Source organism: Centruroides vittatus, unplaced genomic scaffold (assembly GCF_030686945.1).
Source record: "Centruroides vittatus isolate TY-2023 unplaced genomic scaffold, ASM3068694v2 scaffold_654, whole genome shotgun sequence".
NCBI lineage: Eukaryota > Metazoa > Arthropoda > Arachnida > Scorpiones > Buthidae > Centruroides > Centruroides vittatus.
In genome coordinates, this window is record NW_027122714.1 from 409,201 (window position 1) to 429,802 (window position 20,602).

Sequence of the window (20,602 nt, forward strand, 5' to 3'; positions counted from 1 at the left end):
TATCAATAGCTCTAAATCCGGTATCGTAGATGTGAAAGTTTCTGCATTAGGACGTGTCGGTGCAAATGTTGGCCCAAACTTGAGAATATCCTTGACAAATCCAGGGATTTGTAAATTATCCCACACAACGTGTGGGCATTGATGTTGTCTTTGGTCTTTAGGGATTTGGAACCTTAAAATCCAATTCAGTTTCTTGCTGTACCGCTTTCTTAGATTCATTCGAAGTCTATCGGCCATGTTTATGATTCTATTATTTTCCATTTCCAAAAGGCGGGGGTCCTGTTGGAATAATATGTTTTCAACTTGTATTAGTTTCGCTAGACTGGAAAACTAGACTGGATGTGTTTGAACAGGGCCATAAAGACGACCAAAAAATTAGTATTTTCCAGTCTAGCGAAACTAATACAAGTTGAAAACATATTATTCCAACAGGACCCCCGCCTTTTGGAAATGGAAAATAATAGAATCATAAACATGGCCGATAGACTTCGAATGAATCTAAGAAAGCGGTACAGCAAGAAACTGAATTGGATTTTAAGGTTCCAAATCCCTAAAGACCAAAGACAACATCAATGCCCATACGTTGTGTGGGATAATTTACAAATCCCTGGATTTGTCAAGGATATTCTCAAGTTTGGGCCAACATTTGCACCGACACGTCCTAATGCAGAAACTTTCACATCTACGATACCGGATTTAGAGCTATTGATAAGAGGCCTCACCGACACGCAGAAAGAATACTACAGATGGGTAGCCACACTCAAAATTAAAAACAACAGGAGTTCCAAGGAACTTCTAGTTCTGAGAGAAAATATCAAACGCACGGTTAGATGGGCACGTCTGAACAAGGTCACGATCACCAGAGCAGACAAAACCAAGAACATAGTAATCATGAAAAGGGAAACATACGAGAAAGGGCTGAAGGAATACATAGACGCAACTCAACGCAATCAGGTTGGAAGTAACTGGGTAGAAAAACTACATTCACGAGTTAAGAGATTGTCGTGCTCGAAATTGGCCAAGAAGCTAGAACTAAAGAACATCACAATGGATACCCTGGACGTACCCAAATTATTTGCGTTCGCGAAAACGCACAAAGAAGGCCAACAGTTTCGTCCGGTTGTGGATAAAACCAAGGCTCCCACCCGTAAGTTGGAAAAAGCGATTCACAACATAATTGTTCCACACATGAGCGGATATCAGTTCACCATCTCTAATCCGGAAGAATTAATCATTCAGTTGAAACAGATCACCTCCCCAGCTTACATAACGGTGCTGGATTTTAAATCGTTGTATCCTTCCATCAAGATACCACCGTGCTTTTGCGCACTTCGAGACTTCCTGTTTACGAAAGTAAATGACACAGCCCTCCACCAGAATGTGTTGGAATTAGCGCACCTCATGTGTTACGGGTCGGTGTTTCAATTTAAAAATGTAACATACACACAATCGCGGGGTGTCCCGATGGGAAGTCCACTGTCAGGGGACTTGTGTGAGTTGGTGGTGAGACAACTCGAATCCAAAACACTCCCGGGATTCACCAACGATATCCTACTATACAGACGTTATATAGATGACGTCATCATCGTATGGAAGACAACACCGAACTTGGCGCAATTCGTAGAAAAGATGAATGATAACACGTATGGTCTGTCAATCGAAGTTGAGCAACATAGTGATACCAATGTGCATTTTTTGGATGTGGATATCAGGATTGACTCGCACAACATCCATACCTCTGTGTATCGCAAACAATGTGCAAGCCCCACATACATCCCGAGTGACTCATGCGACCCGATCCAATACAAAATAGCAGCATTTAGATCATTGGTCAGACGGGCATACACGCACTCTTCCACTCAACAAGCGCTTAAGAAAGAGTTGAAACATATTGAGAAGATTGCGGATATACACGGCTACCGCAACATTATTCCAAGAATGGCGGAACGCCAAAGAGCACGAATGAGCCAAAACGCACCTGCAGTGGCACAAAGTAACAACCAAAATACGGAGGTGGAGAGAATACCCATCACATATAACCCGACCTTGAAATCCGTATACGCGTCTATCGCAAGGAGACGTAAGGTCACCGTTGCTTATAGGAGAGGCCCAACCATTTACACTTTGTTACGTAACGGAAAGGACCCATCGGACCCGAATAGAATGGCAGGCGTATACCGAATCCCGATAAAGGACGAGAGATTTAATAGGGATCTGATCTACATAGGATCAACGAAACGCTCTATGGAAGTCAGGGTTAAAGAACACGAGGCGGATATAAGATACAACAGAGCTACCACGTCGCTTGCAGTGTACGCTTCTGAACCGGGCATTAATGTGGACTTCGCGGGGGCCACGCTAATAACTAAAACGACTCGGATGGAACACCTCAAATGGCTGGAAGCGATAGAGATACATAAAGCGCAAACTAAAACAACATGCATTAATTCACGCGACGAGATAACTCTTTCGCTTGCTTGGCAAACTTTATTACAAGAGGATGCATGAAGATTTATTTGGGTCCGATAACACATGAAATCATGTGACCCAAAGATAAAAAAGAATACAAAGATTAAAAAGAATATGATACAGTACGACAAGGAGCACGACAGATATAGCGCATGCGCGATGGTCATCGCGCTTTCGAACTATCTTCATTTGAATTTGTTCTTAAAAGATCGGAACGCAGTTTTTTAAAAATAATAGAATCCAGCAGTTAACCTGAAGAAGGACACGGAAGGCGTCCAGAAAACGTTCGTTGAATTGAATTTATTTATTTCACACCGGTCAATAGGCACAAGTGAGTTCGATTTATATTTTATACACCCCGGTGTGTAGGATGAGGATATGTTAATTCTTAAACCTTGCAAACCATATGAATTTGAAATCTGATGCTAGAATGAACATAATTTTTATTATTTTTATAATTTCTCGGATACTGTAGAATTTGCTCAGAGTCAGTGGAGGATGGCGAACAACCAGAGGAATCCGGATCAGATTCTTGGAAATTTATAGGCAGTTGTACTCCATTTATTGTCAACAATGTTCTTAATTCTGTCAAAAACTTAATTATTATTGTGTAATGTACAAAAGAAACTTAGGGTAATGGAATGATTCTTTGTTTTTCCAAAACAGAAGTGTATTTGGTAACTGACTTTTAACTAAAAATTCTAGCACTGTATATCTTATTCATTGGGCACATTCCAGTATGCATCGGTCTCTGCCACAACCTATGCATCAGTGAACAGTTTAATAAGCTTTTACTGGAGCATCTGGCAGCTTGACAGTGCTATATTGGCATTTTTAGACTTATTTTGTCAAAATAACTTTTGGGTTAATACAGACAAGTAGTAAAAATGGCATTAACAATGTAATTGTGGAGGTGGCCATATTGCTTAATCAGGAGTTATCACATCTGCAGATCAAAGAGTGTAATGTCGTTGATTGCTACACCACTGAACTCTGTGAATATCTGAACCTGTATTAGTAAATCGCAGTTCACTAATGTGCTGTTTGATTCATATTGGAATGTACCCATTCTTACTTTGGCAGAAATTCTATGAATTATCATAATTATAATAATTTTTATTCCCTACACAGTTAAGACAATCTTAAATTAAAAATTATTATTTTGTTTTAGAAAACTTGCAAAATTTAACAATGCAAAAGACAAAGGAATGAAGATATTTCAAGATATTAAAATTGTTTGGAAAAGTATCTTATTGTAAGTTTATTTTTTTATGATTGAATATAAAGACTGGACCAAAATGAGCTAATTGTGATATATTTCAACTGTTTTGGTCTGGCCTGTAATTTCATATACATTTTTTTGAGTTCAAATGTTAAATTTACACTTCAGTATTCATAGGTTCAGAAATACAGTGTCTTCCAAAATGAGTGCTACCATTTTAAATTACTGTAATTATATTAATTATTATTCGAGAAGTATGCAACGTACGTCAATCGATAGAGTAACCATCTGAGTTTTGTCTCACGTCTCTGTTCGTACGTCTTATCTACTAACTCTAGGAAGTGTTGTGGAGTTCCTATTTTTGTTTACAACAGAAGACGTTTTGTGTTGTGCACTTCGCAAGTCGGAATCACTTGTCATTGTACAACACGACTAATCTTTGGGAGCCGTCATCTTGTGGCTGCCATGGGAGAAGTGATGTCAGATACTCAAATTCTTCCTATGCTCATTATAGTATATCAGTTGGACATATGCCATTGACACAAGGTGCACACATTGAGAAATTATAATAGGCAGATGTGAAATTTTGAGTTTCCAATTTTTTAAATGCATATAAAGAAATCTCACAAAAAATTGCATTCTTGATGTTGGGAGTTGGAGTGAAGTGTATATAAATTGTTTTGTTACTATATATAAAAATTATGTTTAAATATTAGTCTGTGCATATTATTGTTTTGCTAATTGAAGCCACAGTAAAATGCATTCTTAAGAGATCGTTATTCTTTCTGTTCTGATATTAAAAATCTGCTGTCAGAAGAGAAAATTGTGGATATTTGTCCAAAATCAAATAAAAGTTGGTAGAGTCAAGCTTGTGGTGCATGGATGGCTTCTGATTTTGAAAACTCTCCAGATATTTGCAAAAGTGCATTTAATGTTTTGATTTAGTTTGTCTTCCAATCCGATTTTAATTAGGGATGAATGAAAGTCTCTTGTATACAGTTTGTGAAATTATTGTCTATTCTCATTTAGAAGGCAACTCGATTACTGTACTTAATGATTTCAGTTGTCCACTTTTGGTAATTGTGATTCATTCCCCTTTTTTTTTTTTTGTTTTCTTTCTTGGCTTGCTTACCCTTTCTTTTATAGCTTCCTCTGTCAGAGTCTGAGTTCCTAGAGTACCTGTTAGAGAACTTTCTAAAAAGTTTACTCTGGACTAATTGTCTCTGAGGTAAGATAATTAACTAGTGATAGGATTAATCATTAAATGAAGTACTTCACAAGGGGCTGCACATAACAAGAATGCTTCATACAATTATAATGTATGAATGCATCAGTTTTGTGTCAAAATAAATTACGCCACCACTTCTTTTTTTAAAGCTTTAAAATCTCCGTCAAAACCTTAAAAAGGGGAACATTTCTACAATGTAATTTAAATGTGTGTGGTAAATGTAGATTTCTGTTGTCTTTATTTGGATTTTTAACTACTTTACATGTATTTTCAAAGCAAATGCTTTTGCTAGAAGTTGTTGTTTCGTTCTAATTTTAAAATATATTTTATACTTTTCTAGTGCATTGCTAGCTTCTCTAGTGGTTGCATTTATCTGGATATTTTTAATGAGGTGGATAGCGGGAATCATGCTGATCTTCAGCATTTTTGCCGTTCTTGGACTGTTTGGTTACTGTAAGTAGATTATATTTGTAGATTTTCCTAATTATTTTGTTAAATATTAAAGTGTTAATCTATTTCGAATGTTTCAGTGTCGTACTATAGTTATACTCAATATAAATATCAGAGAGATTTGAGCCAAACAACCAACTCTACCAAGGAACTTATAAAAGTTTCGGAGCAGGCCTATTTCAACAAGGATACTTGGCTGGTCTTAAGTATGTATTCTGATTTTTTAAAATTAGTTTTTAATAATAAAAAATATATATTTAGTGTAGATTAACTAAATTTTTGAAAGTGACCTCACTGTTTTGCAAATAATTGCTTTTATGTATACATTAGCAGTTGCTATAGTTTTTGTCGTAGCTGGTTTATCTATTGGTAAATAAATTCAAGTGTAAAATTAACAAAACTACTGTTTAGTTGAACCATTTCTCGGACAGTTTATTCATAAGAAGCATTCTTTTTGTAAGTTTTATTGTTTTTGAGAAGACATGGAAAAAAATTGTAGATTCTAAAAGTGTTCTCATCATATTTTTCTGAACTGTGGGTAAAAGACCAGGGACCATGTAGGTTGACCACCAATTTTCTGGCACTTGAAGATCCTTAATCCAGATAATTGCAAGAGGGTGCTTAAATTTCTATGAATAACCACAAGTATTTGCTTGGATTGTCTACATTGCAGTTGTAAGTGGTTTTTCCATTTTGTACGACTCAAGCTCATTTTACTTGGGCTTAGTGAAAGATGCAAGTGGCAACTGTATTAGTCTACATTTAACATATGTTCATTGACTACTCAAAACTAGAATTATTGCTTTAGAAATGTGAAAGGTGTATAATTATAGGTCCATTATTGCACAAGCTTGGTCAATTCAGCAGAATCTAATAAGTTTTGGGATCAAGAAAGCAGCATTTGTCCTGTATTAGACATTTAACATTGAAGTAGTTTTTACATTGGGTAAAATAATTCAAAATTTTTGATTTTAAATTATAAATTGTTTAATCAAGTTATTTATTATTTAGACTTGATAAACACTAATGTTGTGTGTTTTTTCTTCAAAGACACTTGGCAAGTTTTCTATCAGATACCTTTATTCATTCTCGTTGATACGGTACTCTGTTTGTACATGTTTCGGGCCCTGCCCCTCCTCAGTCAACTGTTGATTATCTTGTATTTTTTCTTCTTGTTTATAATCCTGATGTTGACTTCTTTGCATTTTATTTGATGAATCTTTGTTCAAGTTATTTATTATTATTACATATTGTAAATTGCATATTTACATGTGCATTTTTGTGCATCATCTTTGTTCTACTAGTAGTCATTTTAAGGAAATTGCAGACTTTCACCAAAATGCTTATTATTAAAAAGAAAAAGAATAATAAACCCTTAAAATGTATTTTAGGGAACTGGAAATTATGATACAGAACTTAAACTTATTTACTTTTTGTCAAAAACAATATAAAACTCTTATTGAGCTGCAATTTGAAAAAATTGTAGACCTATAAATTCCCACTGTTGTCCATCTATCTGCCTGTCTTTCCTTAATCTTAAGAATGGAATTAGATAGATGAAATCCAAGACTGGATATGGAAACCTTAGGAGGCAGGAGGCCCTGATTAATTATATATGAACTTCCAATGCAAACTGAAAGTTATATAATTTCAATTCAAAACTTTTTTCCCAAAAGCTGTTAATAGGTGACTGGCATGACTATTGTTAATGGAAAAGTATGATGTACAAGACACTACAGTACTAATTTGAGGTGGAGAGCGCATATTTTGAATTACAGGAATTAAAAATACGATTAAAAATTGCAGCCTGGCATTGCGACAATGTCACATCAAATAATTGCTCATTTAATTGATTGATATAAATTATAATAACCCAATATTGTTAATACTGTATTGCCAAATGATTGTAGCCTTAATATAGCACAATAAAATCTAGTAAATGATTTTGCACACTGATCGATATACCGTAAACTCCTGTAAAAAATGCTTACCTATAATGCTAAATCGTATTATGCAACGAAAAAATTGCGACTAGTACTCATGCAAAATTAGAATTTTGCATGAGTACTATTGCACTCCACTGTATGTCAATGTATGTGGTGTTTTTTTTCTCCCTCTGTCAAAAATGAATCTTGAAGTTTTCTAATTTCATTTTGATGTATCTTGTGTTTGGTGCTTAAAGGTATTTTCACTCAAAATATATTTATTATTTTAATGCAGTCTTTATAAATAAATAAATATATATATTTTTTTTTTTTTTTTTTAGCAATTGTCACAGCAGTCATTTTGGGAATTCTTCTTCTCCTCTTGATATTTTTGCGTAATCGCATTAGAATTGCCATAGCACTAATTAAGGAAGGTAGCAGGTAAGTGGTTATTGCATTCATTAATTATTCTTTAAAACCCATAGATTCTTCGTTACAGTTATCTGAAAGCAAGAAAACAAATCCTTAGATTCTTTTTAAATTTAAAAATAGATTGTTGAATTTTAAAAGACAAAGCTAATCATGAGTCAGAAAATTCATTACGTCAAATCGTGTTACTAATTATTAAGGTTGGGTCAAAAAATAACTGACTGAGCATTATAGTTTCAAAATGGCAGATGTGACACCGGTGTTGTCATTGTGGAACCAGTTGTTATGTAAGATGCACACAGGTAGTGGTGTTTACACACTTATCTGTTTGATGGTTTGAACAAAGCAGTGTGAATCAACTGCAGGATGTGAGCATCCGACATTAAACAGGAATAGTTATACAGTTTTTTTGTTGCCAAGGGGAAAAGCCCTGTTGACATGTATCAAAGAATGAGGGCAGTATACGGTGAACACTGTAAAAGACAGACATGTAACGTCTAGTATGCAATCTCGATGGAGTTGCACCTCTCTGAGTGCCGGACTGCATATTACTGCTGCTACTTACGTCATTATTGCCAATTTTTATTGGACCGTTTTTCCACACTCATCCTACAACCTGGCTCATCACTATACGACTACCACATTCTTGGGCCACCAAAACAAAACTTAAAAGGCTATATATACCTTGAATGCCTGAGTTTGGCATGTGATTGCAAGCTTTTTTTGGCAGCAGCCCATTAACTTCTATACCAATGGCATTGACTGGCTATATTAGAGTGGAGTACTTTCATTACCAGTCAGTTACTTTTTGACCTAACCTTATATAAATATATTTAATGATATAATAAAAACTTTCTCATTTTAAGTTGAACTTAAGAGTAAAATTTTCAGTTATTTGCTGATATAATGTTTGTTTGTATAATTTAATATACTTAATCATGAATAACGTAAATTTCAAAATTTTATTAGGGCTGTCGGCTGCATGATATCTTCTCTGATATTTCCACTGTTGCCTTATGCTCTTCATCTGGCCATCTTTGTGTTTTGGGGTGCAACTGCAGTGTATCCTTCATAATTTTAAATTGATTTTGTGAGAGATCTGATTACATGAGACTTTTAATCATATGAAAAATTTCACAAGACCTAGTTTTGTAGATCTAGTTTCTTGATTAGATAAAATCAATGCATTTTTTGAAATTGTGAATCTTAACTTGGCACCAGTTATCTTGCGTCCACTAGGAAAAAACAATTTTACATGGTTGATGACGTGAATGGCACCAAGCCATGCGATTCAGAAGTAATTTGACACTTTTAATTCAAGGTAATTTGAAGTTGTTGAAATTATAGTGCAGCAAAGTTTTTTAATTGTACAGAATGAGACACTCATCAAAATGGGAAAGTGTAAGTTCGATGACTACATCGGTAAACATACAGTGTACGGACAGATATATAATTTGGTCGCATTCCTTTGGGCAAATTTCTTCATCATGGGATTCGGACAGCTGTCGTTGGCAGGGGCCTTCGCTTCTTATTATTGGACGTTCGACAAGAAGTATGGTGTTCCGTCTTGTGCGGTGGCAAAAAGTATGAGCAGAGCAATAAGGTATGTATTTACTAATTATAGAAATGACTAAAATTTGAAATTTTTGCAATTTACAACTTTTTAATACTTTCATTGGCTACAAAACAGATACTTTGCAATATGCAATTCTGTGTTTTTTTTAACTGTTACTAAAGAACATTTGTAATAGTTCTATTGAGAAAATTTGTGATATTTAGTGTCTTACAAAATGCAATTAGCCCAACATTCTCAGTTAAATTTGTCAAGACATTTCCTGTATCATTTTTCGTTACTGAAACTAATGCTCGAGGCATGTGTTTCTGTACGACATAAGTAATAGTTTAGAAATCTGAGCCGTGTTTGGTAATGCAAAGTTCATGCTAAATTTAATTGTGCTACAAATCCTGGACTCATCCACATTTAGAATTCTACGTAGTTCAGTCTTCATGCTTTTTGTATGCTGATGTTACCTTTTATACATAGAAAAACATCTTAAAACACAATGTTATTGATCAAAGCCAAACGATCACTGTAATGAATTGGGCTATTTTTCCATTACTATTAGTAATTAAATTTTATATAATTTGGTACTAGAGGTAGAAGTTAGGCACAATGTCTTACTAAATTTAATAATTATAATTAAATTAATATTTATTAAATAATTTCAAATATTCTGGAAAAAAGAATCGGCCCAGAGTGGGACTAGAACCTGCAATGCCTGCTTACCATGCAGATATGTTGCCAGGTATGCTATCCGAACCTCCATATGACCCTTCGCTTGCAGACATATATTTAATTTTAGATATAGCCATTTACAATTACTCACGGTGTCAACTGGGGACAACAATTATCACCCACTAATAGTGTGACACTACTGTTAGCTCTTTTTATTTGAAAGATAGTCATCTTTTACATGAGAACATGCTTCCTGTACAGCAGCATGCTGTTCTCATGCTGAGAAGGCTGTACATGCTGGTATAAATAAATACTTTCTAAATATATTGATAAAATTAGTTATTTAATGAAGGAATAATCATTTTTTATCTTTCCATCCTTTTAAATGTGACTCAATACTTGCTTCGGATGCCATTTAAATGTACTCGGAACAATTTTTTGTTCTGTCTAATTGGTTAAATTCTATTGCCAAACATGGTCCCATCTACGTGCAATGTTATCTGTAATGCATACAAATTTGATTCATTGTAAGTTTTGATGCAATACCAATTACATTGAATGGATTAATCAAACAGTAATTTTAGATCTGTTGGGCAATAACTTGGCTAATTAAAAAAATATAAAGTAATTTGGACTAAATATGGTTAAGTTGCCATCTTGTATTAAATTTATTAATAAGAATTACATTAATTACTTTAGAATGGTCCAGAGTGGGACTTGAACCCAAAATTTCCACTTACCATGCAGATAGGCACCATCTATGCTTGATCTTTGCTTCCAGATTAAATAATTTAAAATACTGGTTGCTTAACATTCTGACCAGTGACAGTTGTATGTCAACAACCCCGTGAGGCACTCCACCTATTTTAAGCACTTGCCTTGACATGGCATAAATATATTATTTTACTGTATAGTGTATAGTCTGCTGTATTACTCGAAAAAAGTGAGCAAAAAACCCCTGTTGAAAATTTTGAGTTTGAATTGATTTTTATTTGAAAATAATAATAGTATATTTTCCTCTACAATATTTAGTTTGTTTTTGGGAAATACAAGATAATACAAGTTTTGGATTTGATGAATAGGAAGGATCATAAAGGAATATCCAATATTTTGGGTGACAAACTTTAGTTTAATGCAATTTGAATTTCTTTTGAGTAAGCGTGGTGTAATCTGAGATTGGAAAGTTGACAGATGTTTTCAAAAATTTTGCTCAAAAATAATTTGTTGTTTAAATTTATGGTATTTTTGTTATATAAATTAAATGCCAGTGTCGACCACACATTTTTTATTTTAAGGTATCATCTGGGTTCGGTTGCATTCGGTTCTCTGTTAATTACCATAGTCAAGATGATTCGGCTGCTTCTGGAATACATAGAAAGCAAGCTGAAAAAATATGAAGAAGCCTACAAGTGCGCTAAAGTTTGTATGTGGTAAGTTTAATGGTTATTCATAGAATAATGCAATAAAATTGAATATTGAAAGAAGTTATGTTTTTTGTATTTAATTTTCTGAACTGTTTTTAAAGTAATTAAATGTTATAGCTTACTATTCTAATCATTTTCCTAAAATGGAAATTTATCTTGTCTTAATTTTTAAAAATATTTCTGTTAGGATTCAATCTAAATGTCATTTTACATTTTCCAGCCTATGCAAGTGCTGCTTTTGGTGTATAGAAAAATTCATGAAATTTATTAATAAAAATGCCTATATAATGGTAAGTGATTACTGTTAATTGCTGTTTAACAATACAGACTTTAAGTAGTTTTGTGTTATTCTATAAGGATAAAAACAAATAAACTTAAATAAGTTAATTGCAATTTACATAACTTTTCTTAAAGAATTTTACTACAGTTGAATTTTAATAAGTCTTTTGATTAGGTAGTGTAACAGTAGCATTTATAGAATTGTTTGTAGAGATATATATGAAAACAGTATTTCTTGCTGCTCGTATAAAATGTCTTATCATTAATGACATTCCTTGTAGACTTGACACACCATTTAATTTTAATTCTGTTATAATTTCGCCACTCAAAATGACTGACCTTCCCTCGCTACTATCATCTGAATGCTCTAAAAAAGTGAGAAATTTGTAGTACAAATGCACCTCTGAATGAGATGGTTGGGACTTTATCAGAGCTGTAGACCATACTTGTAGAAATAGATCGTTAGTTCCTTGGACTTTTTTTGTGTGTGACCGTTTGTGAAATACAGCCATCCAAAATAAGCCTATCTGGTCAATAAATATGCAGAATGCTTAATGGAGTGTGATTCTGATTGTGCCCTGAAAGTAGTTGGAGCAATGGCATTTTATGCTTTTAGCCATCTCTAGTAAAGTGTAAAACAGTTGATTTTTAGCATTGTTTTCAGAAACAAATGCCATACAGAATGATTATAACTTTTACAACAAAAAATATCAACCTAGCCCTTAACTGATACTGATACGAACTCGCAAGAAACAAAATGTAAGACTTTGTGTAAGCGAAGTAAATTATTTTTATAACAATAGCTTTTATTGTATTAAAATTTGCAGATAGCTGTGTATGGAGAGAATTTTTGCACTTCTGCCAAAGATGCCTTTAATCTTATTATGAGAAATATTTTAAGGTAAGAGAATGTATTTAATCATTTATATTTTGTTTTGTATTAAGTGAGGTAAAGGTTCAACATTCTACAATAAGAAAAGGGAATAATAATAATAATAATAATATTTTTGACAAGTCATAATGCAAAGGAAAGTTCTTTCAAATAATCGGGAAGCCAAAAAGAATTTTTGTTGAAGTTTTATCAAAGCCAGGTGATAAAAAATTCAGGCAAAGTTGCATGCTTTTTCCAATTTGCATTTGTTAAGTTTTAAGGAAAGATGAAGTTTTTATTTTAGTAATCTTATTGCGCTTTTTTTTTTTTTTTTAAACTTAAGGTAAAAGCAAAAAATAAATCAATATAACTGAATGAAAAAGCATGGATAACTGTCGTTTAAAAATTCAATTGTTTAAATTATTTACAGAACAGTTGTTTTGGATAAAGCTGCAGATTTCCTGCTACTAATTGGCAAGTTAGTGGTTGTTGGAGCAACAGGTATGGCTTTTGTCTATTCATATTTATAATGTTTATATATAATAAAATCTTAATCCTTTCAAAAAGAATTCCAACCCCAAAATTGCAGTGTAGTTGCTTAAATTGCCCATTGAATTGCTTACATCTGCCTGATTTTTATTTTTTTAAATTATGCCTTATATTACATTTGAACCAATTTATTAAATATCTAAACTTTGAAAGTTTTGATTATAGCATTTTAATGTGGTTAAATTACTCTTAATTGTTGTCTGTAGATTGAGTCAATCAAGTGCAGATGTAATGCATAATACTGAACTTTTTTATCATTCCTACTTCCTTGAATATACCAATTATAAAAGTTTTTCTAATCAGTTGTAAACGTATGCATACGAGTGTGATGCAGATGTAAATATGCATAATCCTTGATTTACTTGGTAATCTCCTTTTACGAGGAAGCAAATGTTTACACAGAAGATGGAAGCTTAGGTTCCAAGATTGCTTTCATTAACCATTACACCTTTTTTTTTATAAATTTCTAGTAAAGAATTAATGTTTATAAGTTTGATGGGTAAATGTGAAACTCTGATATAATACAAAATGAAGAATTCCATCTCTGAATGTGCAAGTTGGACATGACATAGTGAAAAGACTGTAATATAATGTATAGGCTAATGCTAATTATCAGTTTTAAGGTAAAATTTTGTTGCAATTCTGTGTAGTTTGAGGGCTAGAATATTTCATTCATTACTTAAATAATTTTTTAACCAACAGAATTGACCTATTTATAATCCTACTTTGTTTTTCTGATGAAATTCTAAATATATTTTTTTTGTTTTTATAAAAGATTTTTAATATTACAACAGAAAGTTTGGAAAAATGACTAAATGAATTTAAATTTTGCATTTCTAGGTGTTCTGTCCTTCTATTTTTTCAGCGGAAAAATAAGTATTTTTGGCTATCGCACACCGGAACTCAACTACTACATCATTCCTGTGGTTGTGAGTACAGACATTATCAAATATTTTATCTACTGATACTTGCAGATGAGAGATAATATTGATTATATTGCTTTAACAAATACTGCATTTAAATTAATGTACAGTAAGTTTTCATTTAATGTCATTATCTTCTGTTGATGAGAAAGTACAAGTACATTTATTGACATTAATTTTTATTATAAACAGTAAAATTGATTTTATACGAGATGGGAATTAAATGCCAGAGATTACAAACACAATTTAATAAGATGAATAAGCAAATTCTTTTCCTGAAACCTAATTAATATAATTTGCATTCATTATACTTCACCTTTTTTCAAATAATGCAAGTCTATATCCACATTGACACTAAACAATCTCTTACATATTGTTAAAGTAAATTTACCCTGTTTGCATTTGCCATTTCAAATTTATACATGTCCCTTCATTTACCTTGCAAACATTGCACACCTTGCAACAAACTATAGCCATCTGTAATATGTTGGAATTGTCAGACATCATTACCTAGTGTCAGAAGAGAAGAAAGAGCAGATGACAATATCAAAGAACAATAATATTCTGGGAGTAGAGTTGAGTGCCACATTTGATAAATTTTTGAAGAAACTAAGTTAATTTGAGGATTGTTGTTTATTTGATGATGAAGTTCTCCATTACCTGTGATGCCATGTTGAATTTTGTCAATGTTAAGCCTAGCAAACATTACATGCTCTTTTTTTTTAAAAGTAATCATGGCTATTTTATGTCCAAAATTATTTTTTTATTTATCACAAACAAAATAGATATATATAAAAAACAAAAAAAAATTATATTAATATATTTTGAAGTTAGTTTTAATAAAAAAATTATAACAACTAGCGATGTCTAGTTCCAAAAACGTACCAATACTGTAACGACGGTCATGACTAGGGTTTCTCATTTCCCAGTCTTTCGCTTGTCCCAGGATTTCGGGATAAAAGTGAACTGTTTCCTGGGATCCTGGGAAATCCTAGGACAAAATTAATTATTTTTAAGATATACAAAATATCATGAAATCAAATGATATAATTATTTTTCGTTTTTTAAAATAATTTAATACATTCTGTAACCTCCAAAATCATATTAATAATGCAGTGTAAGATATATATTAAAAATTACCTTTGAATTATGTAGAAATTTTCACAAATAGAAAACATTTATTAAAGTTTGCTGGAAACTGCATACAAGAACAACAAAAATGCTTTTGAATTGAATTGAAAATTAAAAAAAAATTAACTTAGATCAAACTTCTAACTTAGAAGGTAATTTTTGTTTTTGTAAATAAAATATAATACAAAATATTGTAAATTTTTATAAGATTTTAAAAAGCAAAGATGGTCAATACTCCGATCACTCAATCTAATTCTTATTTCAGTAATGAAAAGTCTTGCTACTGAGAATGCCTTTTCCGATTCAATTGATGTGATTGGAATCCGGCTTAATGCATTTAAGAGAAGACAAAAATTGTGTTTTTCACCTGTATCCTGAAAGATTTCTAGTTTGTTTTTGAGATTGTAGTACTTCTCTTGTTCTCTAGTATTCTTGATTTGTCTACCTCGACTGCTTTAATAGAAACTTCATAGCCCAATAATTTGGCAGTTCGTTTGCCTTTAATAATCAGATTATGAATAAAAACTTCATACTTGCAGACTTCGTACTTGTTTGTATCCTTGCCCAATTTGCACAACCTGGCATTACACAATTATTGAAGCTACTGGGCATGGTTAAAAATTAAGACAGCATAAGCACAATTATTCCAGATATTACAGGTTCTGACAAGTAAAGAGTTTTTGAAGTCCTGCCACAAATAAGCTACGTATTGATTATTAACCATTTGTGACATGCCATAACAAGCCATTATTAAAAAAACTAATAAGTAGGTTTAAAATTAATAAATACAAATGTATTCTGACAGTTTATAAGTTAATTATACTTTCTATTTGCAAAATTTCCTCAACCTTAACATAAAATAAGAAAAAAGTGAATTTTTAAGAAATTTGCAGGATTTCCCGGGTTAAAAAAACAACCGGGATCCCATTTGAGAAACCCTAGTCACGACCCTCTGAATTGTTGGGAATAATACAGGACAGGTTAAGGAGTGATATTTTTTTTAATCGTGTGTGGAATGTTTTCTGCTCTGCGTTAATCAGAAGCCTTCCCACAGATGTGACATTGGTGCAGTCTACAGAATTCAAGACTCTCACTATCAGACATTTTTGGGCGTGAGGACCTAACACTGAGCTTTGTGAACAGACTATTTTTTGGAGACTAATTCCAGATTGTAGCTATCAAGATGGGAGTACCTTTTTTTAAGTAAATGGTGGGTAAGACATTTAAAAGTGCAAAAGAGATTTATGACTAGATGATGAAGAAATTGAATAGTCAATGGCCATAGATTTGAAATTTATAGAATTTAAAAGAAGTTATTGTCAATAGTAAGGTGTATAAGGATGGTCCAGAACAGGTAAATGATATATTAGAAACCATAGTAGAAGATAGTCAAGAGAACTCTTCAAAAGAGTTAAAATAGAACACTATTCTGAATTAGCACTCACTAGGGTAATGGCCAAAATAAGGAATGAGACTAAGTGATCTGGTGCCAAAAACATTTTTCAGGTCCCTAAGGTTGAAATAAATATCAAATACAATCGGGAGTGTCCACGCATTAAGCTTATTGGTTCCAAATAAACCAGAATTTTTCAAAATTTATCATATGAAGATATATTCAGGAGGAATAAATCTGTAAATAAAGTAAATTGCTAAATAAATTATATGGCAAAGTATTAAATAGCTATACTTAACGTTTTGATGGTGGTTTCGTTCAACTCTGCTTTGAGTAGAATTTGCAGAAGCTATTTGTAAACTCATGCTTAGCACGACAGTCAAATAACTGTAATAAGGATAATAAATTTTAATGTTACTAAGACTTGAAACAAATGAGGATTCTTTAGCAACGACTGGTAAAATGGACTCTGGGAATGCTTTGCTTCATTTTTGCAAAACAAAGTCAAAGTGAACATCAACGTTATGTAGAAATGCATTCTGTTAGTTGCTGTATGATGCGCAGGGTTTTTCAACATGAATGCAACTTTTAAGTTACAGTACTTATGTTAATTATTATCCAAGAAGTATGCAACATACACCAATCGATAGTGACTATCCGAATTTCATCTTTGGTCTGCATTGGAACATCTCATCTACTATCTTTATGAAGCAGCATAAGTTAAAATGGCAACTTGCAATGCAGAGAGCATTTTGTGTTCTAGTTTGCAGAGTCTGAATCACTTGTCATTGTGCAATGCGAGTAATTTGTATGCAGTGCCATAAACAAAATTGTAATTCATGCAGGAGCCATATTCTACCATTTTATTTATGGCACTGCCTGGAGGTAGTACACAACTAGACGTTCAAATGCAGAGGGGGAGAGGTGAAACTCAGACAGTTAATCAGTGTACATTGCGTGCTTCTCGGGTAATAATTAACATAATTACAAATTACAGTAATTTAAAATGATAGCATTCATTTGGGAACACCCTGTATTTACTATAAAATCTTATCTTATAGTTTCTGAAACATTTGAATCAATAGTGTTTTTTTCCTTTCAGATTGTAACATTTGGCTCATTTGTGATAGCGACAGTATTTTTTGACGTGTACAGCATGGCTGTGGACACTCTCTTCCTTTGCTTCTGTAAGTAAATTTGTTATAAAATTTTTTTCAGTAGCAGTTAGTAGTTTATTTAATTTTACTTTCTACTTGTTATGTTAAATTTGTCTCTGATTTTTGGGAGTAGGATGTGGGCAATGTTCATATTTATGTAATTTTGATATTCCTGAAATTTTAATAATGGAAGGCTTGGAAACATTCCTTCCGGGAGTAATCTCCAGAAGAAATTGAATAAGATTTGAATGCCTTAAAGATTTAATTGGTTTTATTATAGAAAAGCATTATATTATATCATAATTAATATACCACTAATTTTTTATAGTGGAAGACTGCGAGAGGAATGACGGATCTCCAGAACGTCCGTACTACATGCCAAAACGGCTGATGAAAGTCCTTGGAAAGCAAAATTTAAAAGAAGCATAGTCGCCAGACGTTAATTTTTTTTCTGAAAGAAAACAGGAAATTATGAACACGATTTTGTTGATTTAATCAAAAAAATTCTATTGTTTCAGTTATGATTTTAACGGACATTTTATAATTACTGTGACAACTTTTATCTCTACCTCTTAAATCCAAAGAGAAAATTATATATAAATGTTTACCATATGTGTGCGTGTGTGTGTATGTGTACCTGTTACAAAATCATTGTATTTTTAAGAATTTATCATTTACAATTTCCAATTATTAAAGTTTTTTAAATACACATTATTACAGAAATAGTATATTTGTATTTAAGTATATATATATATGTCTGGAAGTTTGTAACTGTGACTAATAGCCCAGATGGAGAACCTCGGAAATTATTTGTGGGTGGTCCATTAGATATTTTTGGCATGGTAAAAAGGCCCCTTTTGAGTAGAGGGGGGAGACAGTAGTCAATGTTTTTTTTTTTTTTGTGTTAATACTTGTATCATTTCAATGTCATCGACCCTCAGTTTTACAAACCTCGACGAAGGGGCCGAATGGTTAAGATGGCAGCCTACTAGTCCGGGGACCCATGATTAACTCCAGATGGGTTGAAAAAGCCCTGGGAATTTTTGGGTGGCAGTCCATCTGGATATGTCGTGTCCTGTCCCTTGCTGCCTAGCTGCTCCATTGTGGGTCTGGTCGAATCTGTAACGGGCTTGCTAAAAAACAAGCCCTCTGTGTCCGCCGGGCAGAAACAGTTTAAAAAAAGAGACTTCAGCGAAACCAATTTAGAAAATAATGGATCACGTCAACTCGTTCCAAAGCATCCGTTGAAGTAGAAGTACGATATCTGAAAATATCCAACTGCAATTCTTACTGCACAGAACATCCACTAGATAGCATGTTGGCAGTTATCTCTGCTTAGAAGTGTGGTAAATACAAGAGAAACTTAATGTAAGTTTCTCTTATCTTGTGTAAAGTTGTTGGTCATGAAAACTTTTGACACAGGCCAGTCTTTCTAGGGATCTAGAGTCCAGTGTCAGGAATCTCGTGGGCTGTTTGTCACGGGTATGTCGGGTACCATCTATATCTGGGGTGGTGAACCTACAGCACGCATGTCCTAATGTATCATATCAATCAGCTTTTTTACATTTACTGTAATTAAAGCATATTCGTCACTGTTCTGTGGCTTATGCCCATTGAACACAAATATCATCTGCAGTTATTCAGAATGATAATTTTGACCAATTGTGGAGAGTGTCACTGAAATTCGACTTAGACCCTGAATTTTACTGTTGATAAAATGTGAAGTACGAAAAATACTTTTTAGTTTTGTAAAGAAATCTCTTAGAAAACGGACACTTTAATAAATTTTGATATGAAAGGTATTCCACTATAAAGGCCATCACATCAAAATTTTATGCGTATCGCACTCTATATTTAAAAAAAATTAACATAAATGAATATATATGCATGGCCTAGAGAACAGTACCCTCTATATAACGTACAGTACGGTATGTTTTTGATATCACCCAACCAAAGTGACCACGCGCGGTTCTGGGTTTTCTTTATATGTGTAACAGCTAAATACGGTAGTGGCTATTTCCTACAGAAAGTCTTCCTGGTAGGCATCCCCTTGACAGATCGAGTCTTGTATTTGACTTATTCTATCAATCCTATCTGAATATGCGTCAAATCTTTGTCCGTCTTCGAACTGTTATAAAAGATATCTGCAGTTATTTTTACAAATGTTAACAATGGCTTTTAAATTATATAGCTTACAATTACCTCGTTATGTGTGTGGGCACTTGCCTGGTATGTGATCTATAGATAAATTCATCAGAAAGATATTTACTATTGTTAATTTCAACAAATGTCATTTTTACCATTAATAATTAATCAGAAAGTAGATTCATATGTAAAAATCGAATTTATATTACAACGCATGAAAATGGCGATGTTTATCTGCCATCGTATATTAGTCCTTGCCGCTGTTCACGCCAACTATTGTAGTAAATATTGCATACTTTGCAAGAAATAAGAAATGGTTTTTCACATTTTACAAAATTTTCATAAATATCACGCAAATTGAAAAAAATTACTCAAAGGATTAAACTATTGCCAAGAGACTTCTCGTAAAACACAGCAGACAATGTTAGAACAGGACAGATTTCTTTTAGAGGACAAATTTTTCTCGTTTATGACATCAAGATTGGCCTGTATAGAGAGGTTTCAAGGTCGCATGTCGCGTGATAAAACGCTCGTTTGCCTCGCCCCTTCGCCATGTTTGTGGTCTAGCTTCCGCTTGCTTAGATTGCACGTGATTTGTTACTTGACAGGTTGGCAGCGGCACTTCTTTTCTATTTGAAGTTAATTGAACTGCAGTATTTTTATATAATAAACAAAGTTGGAAAAGATGCTTTCCTGGCGGACTATTCTCGCGTTCTGACAGGACGAGATGCTCTTTTATACGAAGAGAGAGTTTCATTGTGTCAAGGTGTC

General features: G+C 33.1%; 1 protein-coding gene across 4 annotated transcripts in view; it reads left to right on the top strand.

The window, feature by feature from the left end:
* Ctl2 (Choline transporter-like 2) overlaps nucleotides 1–18,400 on the top strand; it is a 56,747-nt gene extending 38,347 nt beyond the window's left edge. For all 4 annotated transcript variants that reach the window (XM_067287737.1, XM_067287735.1, XM_067287738.1 and 1 more), the window contains 14 exons: nucleotides 3,641–3,724; nucleotides 5,260–5,372; nucleotides 5,450–5,575; nucleotides 7,636–7,735; nucleotides 8,693–8,785; nucleotides 8,945–9,020; nucleotides 9,097–9,326; nucleotides 11,255–11,389; nucleotides 11,604–11,673; nucleotides 12,490–12,563; nucleotides 12,964–13,034; nucleotides 13,923–14,011; nucleotides 17,632–17,716; nucleotides 18,015–18,400. In XM_067287737.1, the coding sequence (XP_067143838.1) occupies nucleotides 3,641–3,724; nucleotides 5,260–5,372; nucleotides 5,450–5,575; nucleotides 7,636–7,735; nucleotides 8,693–8,785; nucleotides 8,945–9,020; nucleotides 9,097–9,326; nucleotides 11,255–11,389; nucleotides 11,604–11,673; nucleotides 12,490–12,563; nucleotides 12,964–13,034; nucleotides 13,923–14,011; nucleotides 17,632–17,716; nucleotides 18,015–18,115 (1,447 nt within the window). In that variant the 3' untranslated portion in view covers nucleotides 18,116–18,400. The remainder of the gene's footprint in view (nucleotides 1–3,640; nucleotides 3,725–5,259; nucleotides 5,373–5,449; nucleotides 5,576–7,635; nucleotides 7,736–8,692; nucleotides 8,786–8,944; nucleotides 9,021–9,096; nucleotides 9,327–11,254; nucleotides 11,390–11,603; nucleotides 11,674–12,489; nucleotides 12,564–12,963; nucleotides 13,035–13,922; nucleotides 14,012–17,631; nucleotides 17,717–18,014) is intronic.
* Nucleotides 18,401–20,602: the final 2,202 nt, after the last annotated feature.